The sequence below is a fragment of the Crocodylus porosus genome, unplaced genomic scaffold (genome assembly GCF_001723895.1).
Source record: "Crocodylus porosus isolate Cpor-Errol unplaced genomic scaffold, CroPor_comp1, whole genome shotgun sequence".
Lineage (NCBI taxonomy): Eukaryota > Metazoa > Chordata > Crocodylia > Crocodylidae > Crocodylus > Crocodylus porosus.
Window position 1 is genome coordinate 4,774,607 of NW_017728926.1, and position 20,726 is coordinate 4,795,332.

At 44.5% G+C, this 20,726-nt stretch overlaps 1 protein-coding gene across 4 annotated transcripts in view; it reads right to left on the reverse strand.

Annotated features, from left to right (window-relative positions):
* The window catches only part of PRDM16 (PR/SET domain 16), a 459,646-nt gene that overhangs the window by 14,838 nt on the left and 424,082 nt on the right, over nucleotides 1-20,726 (reverse strand). For 3 of the 4 annotated variants that reach the window (XM_019541249.1, XM_019541252.1, XM_019541251.1), the window contains 5 exons: nucleotides 18,732-20,133; nucleotides 14,534-14,621; nucleotides 10,140-10,309; nucleotides 8,890-8,967; nucleotides 286-455 (listed from right to left, as the gene is read on the reverse strand). In XM_019541249.1, coding sequence (XP_019396794.1) covers nucleotides 286-455; nucleotides 8,890-8,967; nucleotides 10,140-10,309; nucleotides 14,534-14,621; nucleotides 18,732-20,133 — 1,908 coding nt within the window. The remainder of the gene's footprint in view (nucleotides 1-285; nucleotides 456-8,889; nucleotides 8,968-10,139; nucleotides 10,310-14,533; nucleotides 14,622-18,731; nucleotides 20,134-20,726) is intronic. The other variant, XM_019541250.1, reaches the window with a different exon arrangement.

The window sequence follows — 20,726 nt, forward strand, 5'->3', positions numbered from 1 at the left end:
TGCTATCTCTTCTTCCACTAGCTAAATAATAAAACTCTGCTTTCTTGTCCAACTACATGCATGTCTGTGTGTGAAAGAGAGAGAGAGAGTTACACGCTGTGATAACAGTACTTCTCTCCGTTGTTAGGAAGACAGTATCTGAAGCAAAGATGTGAACTTTCTCATTTGCTGCCTGAGGATGATACTCACTGGCAAGAAATGAGTGAGGCTGCAAGAAGAGTGAAGTCCCAGAGGGCTCTCCTTCCACTGCCTCTCATAAAGGCTGCACATGACAGTCTCTCCTACCTGGAACATTCTCATGTTCGTGCTTCTTCAGGTGTCGGTCTAGGTTGGTCTGCTGCCCAAAGCATCGGTTACACAGGTGACATTTGAATGGCTTCTCCTTGTTATGAATGTTTCTGACGTGCCGCTGGAGGTTAGAGGAAATACTGAATGATCTGTCACAGTATTTACACCTGAGAAACAAAAGCAAATCCCAATGAGTGCTATGCAAAAATGGAAAAAGAAGGCTGGGGGGGAAGAGGGGGAGGGAGAAAGAAGAAAGGAAACCCTAACTACCAGAAAACATTGCTCTATAAATCTTCCTCAGCTCAGGACCTGGAAAGCATGGGGCATTAATCATCCCAGACAATTCTGATATTATTATTATTATTCAAGACACAGGAAGAGGGGATTAGGATTAATTAAGAGGTTAGCCAGTCCAAACAAATAGGAACTTAAAACAAAATAATTACTTTTCCACATATAAATGTACAAGCATGAAAGGAGAATTTATGTCTCCCAGGTCTCTCATTTTGTGGGGAAAGGAGGAGTTGTGAGAGAGGAGGTTTAAAGGAAGACTGAAAAAAAAAAACATTACTCAGATACCTACATGACACAGGCATCTGGAGCAACAGAAAACAACACTGAGCTCCTTGTGGAAGGCTAAAATATGCAGAAGGGATGGGCCTGATAGCATATCAATAATACAATATGGTATTTACTTAAACCTAAAGTGAGGTTTTCCCCTCCATTCAGCATGGGGAAAAAAGCCCCTCATCTTAGATTTGAATTGGGCAGAAGGATGACAGCAGCTGCATCTCCAACACTGACCCTAACCCTGGGGTCAGCGCAGAAACTGCAAATGCTGCCACTGCCCACCCCTCCCCACCAGTCTTGCCCGTTGCAGCTTCTGCTCCCCCTTGCCTCTGCTTCCCCCATCCCCTTTACCTTCCACTCACAGCTCCAGCTCTGGCTGAGGTCCTGATCCAGTCTGGGGCAGGGAGAATGGAGCACAATGCTGAGCCCAGCCATCAACTCTGGCCCTGGCTTTGGGGCTGAAGCTGCTGTGTGGCCAGGCTGGGGCCACAGGCAGCATATGCTCCCTGCTCCCAGCCACAGAGAGGCCTCAGCTGGAGCCAGAGCTGCAAGAGGAAGGTAAATGACAGCAGGAGAGGGAGAGAGGGGAGAGGAGGTAGGTGCATGGAGCAGGCAAGAGGGGAGAGGCAGACAGTAGGAGCTGAAAGTAGTGGTGCGGGACAGGTTCCCCGAAAGTGTAGGCATGGGAAGGAGAGGCAGGTTTCAGGGGGTGCAGGTACCAGGGGGGCAGATTGGAGAGGTGAAAGTGAGGGGGGCAGGCAGCAGGGGGTACAGGCACCATGTGGGGCAGCCGTGGGTTGAATAGTCACTGTGGGGGGAAGCAGGCAGCTGGGGGGGGGGTCAAATAGTGGGGGGAAACAGACAGCAAGGGGCAGGGGTCAAGCTGCTTGACTCCCTTGCTGCCTGCCCCACTACCACCTACTGCCCCTGATGCTGCTTGCCTCACGGTAGGAACAGAGGGAACCAGTTTAAGGTGACCCTCCAAAAATTAGATTGCAGACATGGAAAATTATAACAAATTTATAAATATTCTGTGTCTAGAATCTTATTCTTGATGAGTCACCTTAAATTCAGAGCTGTCTTGAATTCAGGTAGATATGGTAAATTATTCTTATACGAATTTATGTAATATCTGAGACAGGAAGGACACTTTCCAAACAAGAGGAAGATGTACTTCTTGCCCAGTGGAGCACAGCCAGTCCAGAATTCATTACAACTATGATTTAGTTAGGAAATGATCAGGGGAAAGAACATGAAGAGGCAGGGAAATTTTTCCCCATGGTGGGAAGCTGCTGAATGAAAGGAGCCAAGCAAGAAAGTTTAGAAAGTGGCTCATGCCAAATGCCCTCCCTTTCATGCCAGTCACATCAGAGCCCACAGCTAATATGCTGGGATTGCATTTAACATGCTAGTCCTTTGCATTCAGTAGATTTGAAACCATGAGAAGGCATTTCCAGGGCTCTACAAATGCAGCAGTGCCTGAGAAAGCCAGAGTTCTGGCCTGGCTTGTAATGAGGAACAAGAGTGTGCCTGTTTTACTGAAGAGGGCAGCTTTGAGCCACAAGGAAGGACTCCAGTGCTGCAGCTTTCCAGCCTGAATCTCAGAAACGTCCCTCTTCCAATGTCTTGTTTATATCTCAATACCCAGCAGATTTCCTTTCCTTATGCCCCACCATCAAAAATCAGAAAAGTGGAATCATTCCATCTCTGCCACTCTCTGCTGAGCTTAAAGACTTTCTGCACCAACTTCTGCTCTTGGCCTGGTGAAAGCCTGGACTAACTCCACTTACTCTAGCTGCATGCTGCAAACTTCTGACCCACTAAATGCTACCTACTGTGGGCCAAATCATGCTCATTTTACTAATGTAATCAGCTCTGTTAACTTCAGGGGGAGTCTTTGTGTGCGAGGAAGACAAGCAGGATCTGACCCTGTGTGTCTGCCTTGCAAGCTCTGAAACAAGACTCAGCTTGATAGTAAGGACATAATGTTGTTTTCTTAAAACATAAAGGATTCAAATGGTGGGGTAGGGGGAGGTTGGAAGTGTCAAAAATCACCATTATGCTGCATGCATGCACACACTTTCCAGATGTGCTACAGCTGTGGCTCTGATTTGGTCTCTAAAAATACATTGCTATTATTGTTGGAAGTAACAGGAGATACATTTATGAAACACTCTCCCCAAATGTTTATGGATTTCATGTCCACCTATGAAATCCCTACCATTAAATCACCAAGGAGAATTAAGAAGCTACATGTAATGGAACTTCATTCTGGACATACTAGGAAAAAACAAGCTCTTGTGTCATGTTACATTGTCCTCAGACTTCAGCATTCTTTTCCTAATGCCTTTCTTGTTTCTAACCTCACTTTTACCAAAGGTCAGCTGAACCACTGAAGAAAACAGGACATGACGCCTCTTTGGACAATTGCTTTTGATGGTAGCAAAATCCAGCACATATTATATACTAAAAATTATTCACAATGTTTGCAGCTCCAATTGCCTCCTTGGAAGTATAAGATCTGGTCTTCAGAAATGATGATTATTTTCAGCTTCCACTGAGGTGTTCAGCACTTCTGCAAATCTAGGACAAACGGCCCAAATACTCAAATGTTCTGGACATTCCCTAGCCATCCGATTACTGATTTTTCTGTTCTGTTTTTTTTTTTTTTTTTTTAAACTATAGTAAAAGCAGCATCCAGGACAATATAAGCAAATTGGCACTTTGGTTTATCAATACTATTTTTCTGTAAATACCGATGTGCCCACACAGAACTAAATGCACAGCAAAAAATGGCAAAACAACAAAATTAAGAAAGATCAAATTAAAACTGGTAAGGACTCCCCTCCCCATCCCTGGATTAACTAACAAAAAAAAAATCTATATTAAAAAGCAATCAAAGAAGCTCTCTACTCACAGCCCAACCAACTGCAGTTTCCCAACAGAGGCAACCACACTAGGGAATGAGTTAGAAGATTTATGTTCTGTAAAGCAATCTAGAGGTTCTCAGACAAGCCCTAAACGAGGCATTGTAGAGCTGAGGGATGCTGTGTGTGCGTGTTGGTGTATGACTAGGATGCAGATTTCTGTATGTATATGTAGGATGCATTATATACATGTAGCATGCATATGCGTATGCCTCTGTGTGTGTGGGGGGGGGGGGGAAAGAGGTAGAGACAGACATCACAGCTCTGACTGTTCCCATTCCCATAGTCAACATGCCTTTGGAGGCACAAAAAAGTAGTCAGCATCTACACATGCGCTTCAGTGCATCAGTTTAATGTGCTGATTTCTTGTACCTGTATCTACAGGTACTAGAAAATGGTGCATTATACTAATCTATTGTGTAATAACTGCTGACCACGTAAAGACGATGACACTTTACTGCACATTAAATTAGCCTAATGCACAGTAAATCATCTTGTGTAGATGCACCCTGTGAGTACATCTAGCAGTGCTCACTGCTACTAGTACTATGACTATTGTGGGCCCTGCTAGCTTCTGCTCCCATTACTCACACAAGCGGTCCCTGTGACTTCAAAGGAGGCACTCATGTAAAGTAAGGTAAAAGGGATTTGGCCCCATACAAGCCAGTTTATTTAGATGTTCAGGAAGTCTTTGAAAGGTTTCACTTGACAGGCCCTTGCTCTAACTATGAGCTATGGGGATCCAAGGTAGGATATAGAGAATGAATAAAGAGCTTGTTAAAAAAATGGAAAACAGAGGGCCATTTAAAAGGAGCAATATCTAATGTCTGCGAAAGCAGGTATGAAGGAGATGTACTGTATTATATGTGGTCCCAGAGGGGTCACTACTTGGCTCTCTGCTGGTTTTAATCTAAATAAATGGCCTAGACAGTGGGACTAGCTTTAAATGCAAGAAAGAGGTAAAGGCAGAAGCTGTAGGTCTATAACATACAGAAGGAATCACATATGCTTTGTAGGACACACTGACAAATTACTAGTGAAGTTTGTTGCCAAACAGTTTAAAATAGTATAGCAATGGATTCAGAAATAATAAGCAGGAACAAATGATGGCTAGCAAGGAGCCAGAGCTGGGAACCTTTGAGAAGGAATGCAAAGAAATAGTGGATAATCCATCTGACCTCAAGGGAACATGGAGACATGGCTTAAAAAGCCACTTGGAGAAAAAAAGGCAGCAAAAGCAATGATATATAGAAGTGTGTTACTAAGCAAAGCACTGTAAGACTCTGACTGTCTGGTAACAGATCAGCTAGAATTCATATGTTCTTGTGCTTTCAAAACTTCAAGTTGCACAGTCTCCCTTACAAAACTTTAGGTTTATTTGAAGATTAAACAACATGAGTTGTAAAGTCAAAATAACAGGAACAGCCCCATAAACAAGTGGGCCCGTCGTCCTCGCGACATCATTCCCTGGTCTTGAATGGAGTTCCACCAGGTTTAAAAGAAAGCAAGAAAGAAGAGCTTTTTATTGAGCTACGCGCAATCTTAAACAACATGGTAAATGTCAGCTCGAGTTGTTAGTTTCAGCTTAATGCAGATAACAGGGCATGGGGGCCTGAAAGGAAATTAAAGAAAAACAAATTCAAAACAGACCTCAGGAAGCACATCTTTATGGAGGGAATCGCAGATCTAGGAAATGGCTGAACAGGCGACATTGCTAGGGCCCTGGGATTGGGTGTAATTCAAGAATCAATTAGATGACATCCTGGAGGGAATGGACTTTTGAAAGAGGGAAAATACCTTTTGGATCAAATAGCCTTCCCTTGTCCTCAGTTCTGGTCATACATTGTTCTAACACAGAGGGAGAAACACAACAACAGCATACCTTTCTATCTGCAAGAGCTTCATTCAAAACTGTCTGCTCTGAGTCCTGTACTATAAGGCTTAGGAGAAGGATGACCAAGTCCTGTTTGTTTGTTTTTTATTTCCTGACTTGCCAAGAAAGGTTGCCGTTATTTCACAACAAGCCCAATTTATTTTGCCCTCCACAGAAGAAAATTCAAATAGTTACATTTAATTGCTTTTATTCTTGGGTCTCGAAACACATACTGCTGAATTTTTGGTCGGCTGCGGGAAAGTACTATGAATAGAAAAGAATGCCACTGAATTGCACTTTATTGCCTAGGTGTGTACACACACACACACACACACCCCATGATGCAGGTGAAGCATCTTTAACCATTTTGTTTTAAAATGTGCATAGTGCATTACTGCATGCATCTTTAATAACATAAACTGCACTTTTCATTTTCAAAGCACGTAACAGTATTATTCAATCTATGTAATCCCCATGTAAGATATTGGAGAAAGGCAAAGGTCACAAAGTAAATCAGTGACCATCAGGACTAGAACCTAGACCTTATGATTTACTGTTCCCTGCTCTAGTAAAACCTGCTGCATCTATATTGGACATTATGTATGTTTATATTGTGGGACTGTATTCACGTGTGTGGGTTTCTGTTCAGGTTTGTGCATATGGTTGCTCAAATAACTCTCCTGATTGCCACAGTCAACATAGAAACTACTTAAAACAAGAAAGAAAAGTTACAATAAGAACAACAATAAATCCTGAGAATTGGTGACCTGCTTTTGCCCAGACAGAGTCAGTATTTGCAAAACAAGCTTTCAAAACAATTATTGTTGCTGAAGTTGGAAATCACAGTTCTCAGAGAGCAAAAGAAAATCAATGATAATTAAACTCTTCTGTAAACATAGCACTAATTCTCAGGAGTGCTATTACAATGCAACATTGTCCAGAAGTCAAACCTCTATTACAAAAAACACACACGGACCATTTTCTGGGAGAAGACCAGATCAAATAAATCTTTATTTTCCTAACCTTTGTTAAGTTGCAAGTCTCCTTTTTTGGAAGAAAACTGGACTAACAATCTGTAAATAATCGGGAACATGCATTTTAGTCAGATAAGGGTGGGTAGTGAATATACAGTGTTCATTCAAATCATTTCTGCCCGTTTCAGAGAGTCCTTAAAAAGAATTTACCTGATGTCTACAATCAACATTTGACAGTTTCTGGAAAGGTAGCTGAAGTTTAAATTAGGGAGAAAGGAGAGTCTTAAGTTAAACTAATTATCCATCCAGTCCCTCCCCACCCCGCAAGTCCCCCCAACAATCCAATATATTTGTCCAGATGGCTTTTTGCTGTTCCTCACTTTTCTTCATGCTTCTCTTTATACAGTCATTACCACATATTGGGTGCATCTACATGAGGCACTTTATTGCAGAGCTGACTAATTAGCTCCACAGTAAAGTGTCAGCATCTACACATGCCCTATTAGGGCACAGTAAATTAATTAACTCTGCTGTAGGATAGCGCAGTCTAGGACAAGTACTATCCTACAGTGCAGTTATTTAGTACACTGAAACGCACGTGTAGACAGTGACTGGGGCTGGCTGGGGCATAGGGGTGCTTCAGTGCGGGGGCTGCCTGTCAGCTAGCCCCACGCCGTAGCACCCTCATGCTCCAGCCAGGCTCTCCACAGAAGGTTGAGCCAGGGCAGAGCAGCTCCAGGCTGACAGGTGGACCCCCCCCATCCTCCTGCCAGCCTGGGCTGCTCTGCCCCGGCTCAACATGCTGCAGTCCCAGGCTCATGTGTAAACACTGGGCCCAGGAGCAATAAACTCCAGTGCAAACTGTGCCAGAGTTTATTGCTATGCGCTAGCTGCATGTGTAGATGCACCCATTATCTTTGTAATGAGTTGAGGACTGTGCATTGACATCCCTGTGATATTAGCTATTAGCACAGTATCACAAAAGTGAAAAAGATCTTAACTGTTGATAATATTATAAGTCTCCAGAACAGTGACCATGGCACTTACCAAAACTAGTGATGATCAGGGATCCTAGTCTTCTCTGATAAAAAAAAAAAATCCCCAATTTTTGGATTAAAAAAAGTAACCCAAAATAATCCACATTTTTCTGTGATTAAAATGATATGCCACTTTTATATATATATATAGAGAGAGAGTGCATTTCATTTTAATCACAGAAAAACGTGCATCTGTATTGTGCATTTTTAATCACACAAAAATGTGGGGTTACTTTTTTAATCCAAAAAATGGGGATTTTTTTTTTTAATCAAAGAAAACAGAATGCCGGGTGATGATTATTTTGATATACTCTTTGCCTGACATTCAAGCCTCAATTTGTTATTCACTTGTCTAAGCACAGTCTGTGCAGAACTGTACACTTGCACTCAAACTGAAGCCAGCCAAACATCTTTTTATCTATATTTTTCTGACCAACCTGGAGAGAAATGGAAGGAAAAATAAAATTTGGCAAAAATTCCACCCCCCTCCATTTTCAGTGAAAACTGTTTCAGTGTAACCTCTCTCATTCACTCCACTAATATCTAAAACTTTTGTTCCGAGTGGGGTTTGTATATGAAGCTCCTACCATTTAAGCATGCAAGCTTCAGAATCTGTTGGGCATGTGTAGGGATAAGGATGTGAAAGGAAGGTGTCAGAAGGTTTGCATACAACTGACCTTGTGTGTGTGGCAAGTGCAGACCTCAGGGTGAACATCCGCCCCTTCGCTGTGACCAGAGCTTTAACATTTGAAGTATTCCAATTCAAATTTACACATCCAGATTTCAAAGCAGATATACCAAAAAAGGCCCTGTGGTCTCTGATTCTAGGCAACTCTGACACATTATGAAAAGAAAAAGAAATCCAGATATGTCCGCAAACCAGCTCACCAACAACTCCCCCATAACAGCAGTGTTTAGAGGCATTCAACACCTTGAGCCCTCCCTGAAGTAAACCATTAATGGGAGTATGAAACAATGTTCAGATTCAGACTGCTTCTGTGCCAATGTATATCTAAACAAAATTAAAACGAGGGCCTAAATGAAAGGTGCCAAGTCTGACATTTCTGACCCATCTGCATAATAAACAACCTTCCTAATCACTCCGTGTATTGCCTCATTCCTCCACGAGCATGCCGGCAGACCTTTATTGCAAGCAGTAGAATAACACCCCAGGGAACTGGCAGGCAGAGACAGGGATACCATGTGGGGAAAACTCTCACCTGTAGGGTTGTTCCCCTGTGTGTGTCCGGAGATGCCTTGTCAGATTTGCCGACCGTGGGAAGATCTTACCACAGTACCTAGGAAGGGGGAAAGCCAAAGGATTCATCAGTGCATTAAAGCCGTGAGTGGTCAAGGGGGTGGTACGATCTGTTTCATTTGAGGCACAGAATAAAGTAACAGGACAAGAGAAATTCAATTACGGGTCCAGTTCTGAGAACGGACAAAAAAGACGGCTCAAATACCCATCGGGACAGTCAATTACCCTTGTGTGGGGGAACTGTGAGATCATCTGCTTGGAACCAAACAGTTCTGCTTTTGGCAACTGCAAGGCACCAAAAAGCAGGAAAATAAGAAAGGGAAATGGATTTTGCAATGAACACAAAAGGGGGGAGGGCACGTATTTAAATATAAACGTATACCAGGGTAGTCAGAAAAGGGGGAGGGGAAGTATTAAAGGAAAGGAATTACATTTTGACACCATAAAACTCTGCAGCTCATATTTCCACATGCGAAATATGAACCAGCATGGATTTCCCATGGTAAATAATGGAATCCATAGCTTTCTGAATACCCACTTCCAACCTGATCCAAAAACTACATTGCAAAGGTGGACACAATGGATGTACTACCAAAATGCATGTAACACCTTTGGCATTTGCTCCAAAATGTGATGCAACTGTTGTAAGGAAATTTGGCAACTGTGTATAAAAATACGGGCATGGAGCTACAGATCCTTATTACCCAGGCTGCAAGCTCTGGTTTTAGATTTTGCAGACACAAAGGATCCATGAATATGGGTGTAGATAAAGTAGCAAGTTGTGTATTTTCTTTAAACAGCAATATTCTGCATAGCTGATTTTGCAGTAAGTTTGCATTAGAGAGCCCTAAGTTCAGCTCTGCCCTTCCAAACCTCTCCCCCTAGCCTCCACCCCCAAATTGCCTTGGAAAAAAATGGTTTGGCCAAAGAACAGCTAGACCCATTTGAGGAGGAAGAGAAGGAGGAGGAATTTTTTCCAAGCCAAACCAACTCTTTTAGAGTGAAGGGATCACCAGAATCCTCTTCTCATGCTGCTTCCCACCCCAATGGAGCCTGCTAACTCCTGTGAGTGAGAGTGCCCTGTAACGCACCCGTCCGACACGGTTTTAAGTCCTGTTCATGCTCTTTGTTGTTGCCTTATTGACTTGGAGCTGTGATTCCACTACCTTGCTTAGTTCTCCCAGCAGCACAAAGCCCTGCCCTGCCCTTTACCTGCAGGTATAGCGCTCCTTGCCCTTGCGCAGGATGGGATCTGACAGCGTGGGAGGTGGGGACCGGAAGTTGAAGGGGTGATGTGGGAGGGGCTGCAGAGAAGTGCCAGTGTCTGCCTTCATGGCTGCAAAACTCTCCAGTTTCTCTGTCATGGTTTCTATGGCTGACATCTGTTTGTACAAGTAGAAACACCGTGTTATGAGCAGCCACTGAAAGAAGAACACTTGAGGCACAAAACATGTCTATAAGCTGCACTGTGCATCTCAGGGGCTGTAGCTGACTGCTGCTCTTGTCCTCAGAAGCCAGCTCTACAGAGTCAGGGGCACTGAATCCAATCAATGAAGTTAGAAATGATTAACCTAGGCTCCTAGAAATAGTGTGAAAAAACAGCTTATATAGCAGAGTCTGACTGAGGTGACTGCATAAGGTTTTAGAAATGGTACTGGGCACGTGTCTACCTTAGGCTATTTGCATGTGCTTACTCTTCGTATTAACAGCAACTTCACCAAATACCCAGCTTCCCCTCTCCAAGGCCAAGGTGGGGAAACTAGATACAAGACCCAAGTCACACAGCAAACCTTGCCCTTGAACCCAAAGCCAACACAGTTCAGAATCAGGGTTCAACAGGTTTTATTTTTGATATAGACTCTACTCCCCTCACCTTGTGTCGTGAGGGATGCAGAGGAAGAGAGGGAGGGCCAGACAGACAGGCCACACCAGTAGGAAGAGGGGAGGGAAGTTTTAAGCTGAACGCAACTTGCATGAAAAAAGGCAAGAGTTCCAGTGGGTTTGGAGGGTCTGGAAGCCGAAGTAAAGGAGTTACTGCTGACTGTGGTGATGGGTGAGAGGCCGAAGAAACAACAAAAGATGAGAAGTGGGCAGAGCTGAGGTTAAGCGCAGGATGAGTCAATCCATGGAGAGTTTGGAGAGCTAAGAGGTCAACCTTTTAATTAGATGACAAAAAAAGGCAAGGGAGCAAGTGAAGGTGACAGAAGGGTGGCTGTGATACCATTTCCTGAAGTGGAGGGGAACTCTAGGCAAAATATTCTGGGCTCCCTGTAGGTGGAAAAGTAAAGAATTGGGAAAGTATCTTGAAATATTACAGATGGGGGCATGGAGAGAGAGGAAGGCAGAATACAGGGGTCGAGGACTCAGAAAGCTACAACAAAGGGATACTCAGTTAACAGCCACTGTCTTGTGGAGAATATGTGTGAACAGGGGGACAGATGCCCCAAAGATGCCTGCATCATCTCTTGTATCTCTGCTACTCTGAGGCATGATTCCTCAGGCTGCAATTGCTCATGAGCAGGATTCAATGACCAAAGTAGAAGGGATAAACAGACCGGGGAAGCAGCAAAGGAATCCAAACAAATGCAGTAATGAAAGGAGATGTTGTGACACCCATTAGTGCAAATAATCCGAGGGAGACATGTAATTTGGAGGACTGAGCTGACTTTATCAGCATTCAGCTTCCCTGCTTAGAAGAAGCCTTTCTGAGATACCAGGCTGAAAACTTGAAGGAAGCAAACAAGCCAGTAATAAAGCTGTGATGACCTCACAAGGGAAAAGGGAGCACTAAAGGGAGTGGGAGCCTGCAAGCTAGAGAGTCAGAGAAAGCAGGGGAGACAGCGAGTGAGCGGAAGGTAGTAGGAAGCCATATATTAAAACTAGATGCTCTATTGTACAGGAAGGGCTGACCTTTTACACGTTTACACTTTATGACACAGGTCTCAGAGGGGCGGGCGGAAGCGAGCCAAGATATTGTTTAAATGTATCTCTATAAAAAAAAAAGTTGTCTCAATCACCCAAGAATAAATGGTGCAAAGTTGACAACCATTCATAAACCTCAACAAAAAGAGGAGTAGTAAAACCATTTCTTGTTAATAGACCTGGGGCCCTTGAGTTGGAGGTTCACAGCCCATGATAAATCGTAAGTAACACTTAGCGCCAGCCACTTGAAAAGGTTACTTGTTCATTTACAGCAAAAGCTCTGCCCTAGCTGCCAGTCATGTAACAAAACCATCATGTTAAAATGCTATCTGGATCTCTCAAAGCCATGTCACTCAGCCCTTTGCTGGAGTACCTGGAGATATCTTTTGTTGTGCTTTGCTCTTTAGGCACTTAGTCAGAGATGTTTGCTGGCATGATAGCTGTGGGCTCATTTGAAATTTCTAAACGCTGGCCACGGCCTCTCTAGTGGTAAAGGCACTTTGCTATTTAGGGAAAAAGTGACTCGTTATAATAAAAAGGAAGGAAGGAAGGAGAAAAGAAACTTAACAGGTGGGAAAAGGTTTGTCATTAAGCAATCATAAAGTTGTACCATTTATTTATGTTGTCTAGAGTTTCGTTTAAAATAGACAATGTAAGAATGATTCAACTCCTGAAAGAGAGGCTGCAGAGGAGCACTAGAAGAGAGATCAGCATTGCTTAAGATTTAGTTGGCTTTTAAGAGAAAAAAGGCCCTATGAACATCCAGTCATTATCACTGAGGCTGGATTCTGCCCGATGCATCACCCAGGACTGTGTGTGGGGCGAGTGGGACTAGCCATGCCAGCAGGGACTGCAGAATCAGGGGAGTGAAATGCACAGATTTCTCAATTGTGCTTTTGGTCAAAGGAATGCTATGGCTGGACTGTAGATATGGGACTCTAAACTTTTGGGACGTACATTCAAGTCAGGAAGACTGTGGTAGAGATGCATGGCACCCATGAGTTGCATGGGATTTAGGCAAGGGCAGGGTGTGAGGGCGGCGGGGTGGATGAATTTCATGCAATGTGAGATGAAAGAGATGAAAGCATTCTGTCTTTCTGCTTCCACCTAGCATAGTCCCATGACCAGATCAGTGACATAACATGGGAACCACAGGATCATTCAGTTATTCTACTCTCTTTTAAGTGGCCTTTGTACAGTAACCCATTGTACTGTATTAAAAAATCAGTTATCAGGAAGCTGCAGGCTGAGTGATATGTAGGTTTGGGACCATTCTTGGTAGTAGGCTGTTAGAGATAACCAGGCCTCTTATATCTTTTTTTTTTCCATGGGAAGCAGGGGGGCCTGGATTTCAGGAACAATGTTAATAGCCTTCCACCCAATGCTTGCTCTTGTGGGGGCCTTGTTAATTCCTCACCATCTTGCTGGAGCCTTGCTTTGCCATGGCAGCTCCTCCCCGCTATCAGATCCTTTACAGGCAGATATCCCCACTATTCTAACTCACACAAACACAGGATGTTCCTGACCAGCCTGTCGCCATTATCCAGCCTGCTTGAAGGAAAAATCAGGGGAAGTTATTAACCAAACTCTGGGGCTGATGTGAAACAATGCGGGAACTAAGTTTAGCTGTGAAAGCTGCTGGGATTGAGCTTTCACAAACCTGTGGGTTATTTATCCAAGGTGGGAAACACTAGCAAAATAGAACAATGCATGTAAAGGGACTGCACGACTGACTGTGGAGCAAATTTGGAGAGAGGAGAGCCGGTGCTTGACACACAGAAAAGGACAGTGCACTGATGGCTGGGTTGCTAGCGTTATCTCCAACTGAATAATGGGGAGTCTTGGGGAGTAGAAGAATTGTCACATGTTACAGGTTTTAATTTTTCCTTATCCAATGAGTTTTTCATGAACTGAGCTGGATTTTCTCTGACGCTGTCAGTTGCTCTGGGTTTAGGTGTCAGGTACACCTTTTAAATACTCTGTGTTAAAGGTCCAATGTGACACCTCTGCAGAGAGTACAGCATGGGAACAACAGTCCACCTGGCTGACTTTCCTAGCCCCAGCCCAGTACACTGGCTGGGAATGGCTCCACTTCTCATCCCCTTTGTGGGGGGTCCTGTGCCTTACTGAGGCAAAGATGGCTCAGTGCCTGAGCCCCTTAGACAACCTAGCTCCCGTACAACAGTATAATCAATGTGGGAAAATGAGAGGTGCACAATCTTTTTCTGAGTCAGTAGCAGCACATCGATTCTAAAATGAAGTGGATCAGGAAGGCCTGATTCTCCGTGGTCCTGCACTTTGCAGAGCTCTTTACAGTGACATAATTGAGTGTAAAGGAGTTGCAACTGACTGATGCAACTGGTTACATGGGGATCTGTAGCCATAAAGAATTAGACCTGCATTTTAGCAGAAAGAGAGGTTGGATAGGATGTTTCTCCCTTGTATCCTGGCGGGACGCACTTTGCTACTGCTAAAGGAAGAATACAGAAATGATCCCATTGTGTTCAGATCTGGTGTGAAAACTTGGCTTTAAAAGTGAGCATTGGAAGGTGCTGGTGAGGCAGTGGGGGAGAAGGCTTAAACAGGCCACTGGTTTGGGGGAGGTAGGAAACAATGTGACTTAAAATATGGCCCTTCTCCATCTCTAACTTTTTGGCACATGGTTGCATTTCTACTGGTTTTACCTGGGGGTGAAAAAGCAGCGGGGAGGGTCGCAAGTACTTCTCCTTTAGGGCACCCACTGGGTCTGTCACCTTCCGCTTCTCCACCCTGCTGGACAACAAGACAGAGGGTTACATACCCTACAGGGCTGCGAATAGGAAAGGGCATAATAACCGCGTCACTGGCTGAGGAATTCTTAAATATACTTGAAGACAATGTTTCTGGACATTGATGGCTTTACATGGGAATTACAGACAGGGTTCCATAAATCAAATACAGGGAAAGCTATTGGAAAATGCATGAAGGCTGAGCTCAAATCTCAAATTTGGGGCAATATTTTACAAAACTGCTTTCCTGGTGGGGAAGAGAACACCTGGAACTGTCAGTATAGGCTTGTGTTGATGCCACATGGCAATTCCCCCCGGGATCTAAAGGATCCACAGTTACACAGTGTTCTGATCAGAAACAACACGTACTAAACATCATTATGAAAGAGGTAGAAGTGTGGAGTCTACAGTAGCCATTGGTTTCCAAGTGTTTGTTTTCATCTTCTATTCAGAACTGGGCCTGATTCTGCAGCTCTGATGAGTGCTAGCTGAAATCATTAGATGTTTTGCGTTCATTTCCCCTCCCACTGTGGAGGTTTGCTTTGCATTGGCTTTGTCTGATAAATGCCTATGGCCAACATTTTTAAAATAGGGCCTAAAATTTCAGTTCCTAACACTAGAGATAGGGTCCTAAGGCCTGGGTTCCCTAAGTCACTTTGGAACACAAGCCCTATGAATTCACTTACATCCATCTAAAAAAATCCCAAACTTAAGCACCAAATATAGACGCAGGACCCTGTTGAATCAGGTGACTTGCAAGGAAACCATCAGGTGAACTCATCCAGTGAAGTGTGAATGGGAAAGTAAAATATTTCCTATAGGGAAAATTGTTATGGAAACTGACTCTAAAGAATGCTGTTGCATCTTTAAAACACTAGACCACATTGTATCTCTGTTCCTCAGTCAAAACGTAAAATGACAACAGTGATTTTAAAACCATTACTCCAGTGTCAAAATGAGCAAGATTTGGTTCTGCATTTCAGACTGTTGCTGTTTGGATTAAATTACCAAAGGGGTTTAATTCACAATGCTTTCAAAGTGCTATTTATATAATTTTTCTTGGCTAAAGGGAAACAAAATATCTGAAGCTTAGTCACTATTATTAAAATTATGACTGCTATTACTATTATTTTGGTGCCTTAGACATAATAGCTAGGAACTAGACTAATCCAATATGCGATGGCCGGTACAGTGAACTTCAGCTAACTATGACCCAGCTAACTCCAGCATCCATTCCTCTTCCTTGGGGGAAGTAACTTCTAGTGCTGGGCAAACGGTTTTCCATGGGACAACCCAACCCACAGCAAAGAAACTAAGAAAATATTTGCCTGAAGCCCTGAGCAAAGTGCACGGTTTTGCCACCCTCCAATACCAAAGACTGGAAATGCAGAGAAGAGCAGATTTGGCCATCAGAGGTAAATCCTGCAGTGACTAAAGGATTAATCTGATCTTTTCAACTCTATGCCTGAGAACGTTACCTTAACAAGGCAATGCACAGATTTCTGGCTGTCTGGCTGCATTAAATTATATCATCAAGAGAAAATGTCAAGGATTTAAGCTGCTTTTGGGAGAAAAATAAAGGAGCCAAATGATGTGTGATAAAGAGAAATTTAGAAACAAAATATTTCCATGTTTTTCAAGCTGGGATTTGGATGCTCTGCTGTTTAGCTCATTACATCAGCAGTTTGAGCTGCAAGCAACTCCACTGTGGACTTTCTATTTTAGCATCTTACTCAAACTACTTGCATCCCATGGAATGCAGCAGATGATGCCCTCACTTACATCCATCTTCTGGACCTGTACAGTTTTCCCGAGCCTGCTATTTTAATTGGCAAGTGTGTTTTCAGGCCTTGTTTTTTTAGCATTCCTTCTGAGAATGCCCGGTGGTAGAGGAATCCTGCACCAGGCCCAAGCATTTGCCTTTTCTACCCCACTAACTGATTTATTTCCCAACAGCTCTTGTACAAAAATAAACCATGTCCTGTTTACACCAGAGGCAGATGACTGCACTCGGGTGCCAGTCAGCATCTAGTTTGTGGAGCAGCCCTGTTTCCACCATGTAAGTAAGCAACACCATATCAGTGACGGCCAAGAGATTGGGGCTTTCTTAATAGCAAAGCAATGAGGGCTCAACTAATCCTCATCTTAGCTGTCAGCTCCTTGGCCTTGCTAGACACTGACACTCTTTTCCCACCTACAATAGTAGCGAAGCAGAGGCATGGCAGATGCTGTTTTCCTCATCTGTGTTTTTACTAAGGATTGCAGGCTGCCTTTGTGTTTGTCCCTCTGCATGCTCACATGAACTGCTTATGTGCCCATAAGGCTGCTAAGCTCTGAGTTTCCCATGGTCAAGATGACTATAACTCTGCCTCTGGCAATGTAGGCAACAGCCTGCTGAGAGTCTGAACTAGAACTAGACCCAATGTCCCTCATTGTCTCTTCTCCAAGTTCAGAAAGACAGTCCTGCGCTGGCTTCTTCCCATCAGGCAAGAAACAAGGCAAAAGCAGGCTGTCAACCCTGTGAACCACACTTTGAAAACTGGAAGCTAAAAGCCAGGAAGTGAAATTCAGCAGGAACTGAGGGGGCCCCAAGTCTCATTCTGATTGCGTACATGTCCAGTTGATGCCTGGACCCTGACTTACAGTGGATGCCTTTAAAAAGGAACAGTTTTGTCAGTCAACAAGAACTGTGGTTACTGTGGTATCTACTGCTTTAACAGCAGGGAAATAACAGGGAGCAGACGGGGGAATATGGAACCTGACTGAGGCCCATATTTTGTCAGATGCTTTTAGGGAGCTGATGTGCGGCTCTCCACTGTAACTCATGGCGCTTCACAAAAAATACTATGAGTTACGGTGACCCCCCCCCAACCCAACAGACGTTCCCTGTTGGCTCCGGAGGAAGGGAGGGAGAATCGAGCTCCACTTCGGAGCCAGTCCAGGAGACACTGTATGTCTGCAGTTTTTCTCCCTTAGCTCCGCTCCTTGATCCATCCCCAGCTCTGGTGCTGTCTGCATGATGGGAGGAGGAGAAGGGAGGAGTTGGAGCTCTTCATGTGGTTTGCCCACCTTGCGCTGGAGGGGAGATGGGGAGATTGGAGCCCCCCCCAACCTCAGTCCATGTAACGAGGGTTAATTCGTCACATGATTAGGCACTTTTTAAGTATTCTGCAGCCATGTACTTCTGTCAGGGCATGGCTGTAGAGTGTTTTCATGGAGCCGATCATATGACAAATGTCACCTCTGTCAGTGCCTTTACTTTTAGAAAAAGATGTTTAAAGTCTCTACATTAATAAAGATCCCAGGTTTCATCATGAATAGGAATCCACACTTCAGGAGTCTCAGGCCATAGTCTAGCCAGGTTTTTATCTTGCTGCAAGGCTGCCAATGAAATACCATAAACAAGGCTTTCCTCCAGATATTTCCACTTGGGCTGAAACTCAGAAACACTTGGAATCTGGCAAGAAGGACACCTTTTCAAGATTCACAGGTGAAAGAGTAAGATTAATGCAGTGCTTAAACAGTTATTTAGTACTAGAGATGCCTGGTTCATCAAGCACTGTGAAAGGATGAGTATAGTTCAGGTAAATTGTGTAGAGATGAGGCAAAATCTATGAGGCAGACCCTCCCCTATAGGTGGGTTTACTGTGGTAAGGCTGCCCCATCAGGAAACGTCCTACCATGAGAGACACTCTGCCATGGGACTGTGGCCTTTGGGGGGCTTTGGCTGTCAGTGAGCAAATGCCAGCCTGGGACAACCACCCATTTTGTCCTCTCCTGCATCCCTTCCCTTCTGGTTGCCCCTATTTCTATAAGCAGAATAAATAAAAATAATAAAAAGAAAAGAAAGAAAAATGAAAACAGTGAACTGAGGGCATGGACAGGTGGATGCAAGCCCAGGGGGTGGTGCTATTGTTTTTCTATTATGCCAATAAAATCCTTTCCACTCAAGGGCCTTGAAGTGCTTTCACCAAGGAGGCCAAGTACAATCAAGGATTCTATTCTGGTCTTGCTCCCTAAGCCACTTCCAAATTTGCCTTCAACACCTAATGGCTAATGCCTTCCTTAAGGTTAGTGTGCAGGAGGAAATAATTAAGGCAGGGTATGTTAATACCTGTATATGGGGTCCATGAAAAAGGGCGATGGCTTAGCATAATGCAGGGATGGCTGCTGAGGGAGCTGAGACTGAGAAATCTTGGGTAGCACTTCACTACCCATTAGCTTCCTTTCCCCATATATGTGGTTTTTCCGGGGCTCCCTCCCTCCATTCTGGCTGGCACGGATGCGGTTGCCGATGCTTAGATCCAGTGGCTGTTCCTCCCCAGAAGATGGGGCTGGCAGGACCTTGGGTGGCGGCAAGATTGGCTTAATCTCTTTTGGTTTTGTGGTGAGATCGAAGGGCGATTCTGAGCTGCTGCCGCCCACTTTGTGAAGGTCCCTGGGTGACTTTGGTTCAGCCTTGACCAGCAAGTTGTGATTGAGGGTCCGCTCCGTGAAAGGATAGAGTGAATGGGGAAAATTGGGGAGGAACTGAAATGGGAACATGGAATGGTATGGGAGGGAACCCATCTTCTTCTCCTGCATTCCCATGAAGCCAGGCCCGAAGTACTTCTCTGCAATGGAGGCAATGGCTTTTATAGAGTCATTGGCTGCCCCTGTCGTAGGCAGCAGCTGCTCTTCGGGGGGAGGGAAGAACGAGTGCTGAGAATAGAAAAGGGGGATCTCACTCGCATTGCTGACAGAACTTGTGGACACAGAACTGCCGACAAAGTCTGGCTTGCTCTCAGTCTGTTTGCTTTTGTCCTTCACTTTTTCCCTGTCACTCTCTGCGTCGCTGTCCAGGTCAGACCCAGTACCGGTCGTGGTCTCCAGATCTGTGCCTGTGGTGGTGTTGACATCCTCAAAGTCGCTGCCATCTGACATGTCACTGTTCCTGGCTTTCAGCTTGTCAAGGTAGGAATTTTCTAGGTTGCTTTCACATTTCTCCTCTCCTGAGACAGGCTGGCTGCTGTTGCTCACTGCAGAAATCAGAGGCAGGGCTGGGTTCCCCAAGGGGCTTGGAAGTTTTGCGTCTTGAGTGTGGTTCAGTGGACTCTTGAGCAGTGAGGTGGGAGGCAATAAGGGAGGCCGAGGGTACAGAGAGGGTGGAAAAATCCCTGGGAATCCTGGAGTGAGGGTGGGAAATGCTGGGGGAGCAGGTGAAAATGGAAGACCCGCTGGGTGCGGTCGGGATGGAAAGTAATCGTTAAATCCCAGGCTGGCATGGTTGAGGTTGGGTGAGGGTTTGGATTTGTCCATCATGGAGCTTGGAGTTAAAGGGAGACCAGGGGCAAAAATCCCCCCAGGGTTGTAATGGTTCTTGCCCTCGCAGAAGCGCCGGTGCTTGTTGAGAGAGGAGGTAGTGCTGAACATCTGCCCACAGTCCTTGCATTTGATCTGAGTGCGACAGTCTGCATGCATCCGTTTGTGGCGGCACAGGTTGGAGAACTGTGTGTAGGATTTGTGACAGACCTCACCTAAAGCATCAACAGAAACCAAAAACAAAAACAATATGAAATTACTATGCAATAGCTTCGCCTACCCAGCTCTCCACATGCTTCCTTGGCAGTTTTCTCCATCCTGCCCTCCCTCTGACCTCCAAGTTCCTCTTTTCCCCACACAGTTAAAACAGACGTGGGTTTGTGGTTCTGGCACTGGATGGGGAGCTCTAGTGACTTGGCTTCAGTTCCCTGGTTCTGCCACAGACTCCCTAAATCTCTTTAGGCCAATTGCCTCCTATCTCTGCCCTTCGCTTCCTTACTTTCAAAATAGGATAGTTGCTTTGTGAGCTCTTAGGGGCAAGTTCTAGCTCTGACTATGTTTGGACAGCACCCAACACCCACCACGGAGCCCTGCTCTTCCCTGGGATGAGCAGGGGCTACCTTACGGCAAAATAATAAAGAGCAAATCAGTGAAAAAGCCCTGATGGCAGCAAATCTCTCCACACGCAGCTGTCCCCCTGCAAATTTCCAGAAATCTGATGTAACATGCTCTTCCAGCTCAGAGATTTTTCTATTTTTTTAAAATTTTAAATAAAGATCATCATGCACTTTAATCATACTATCTATTT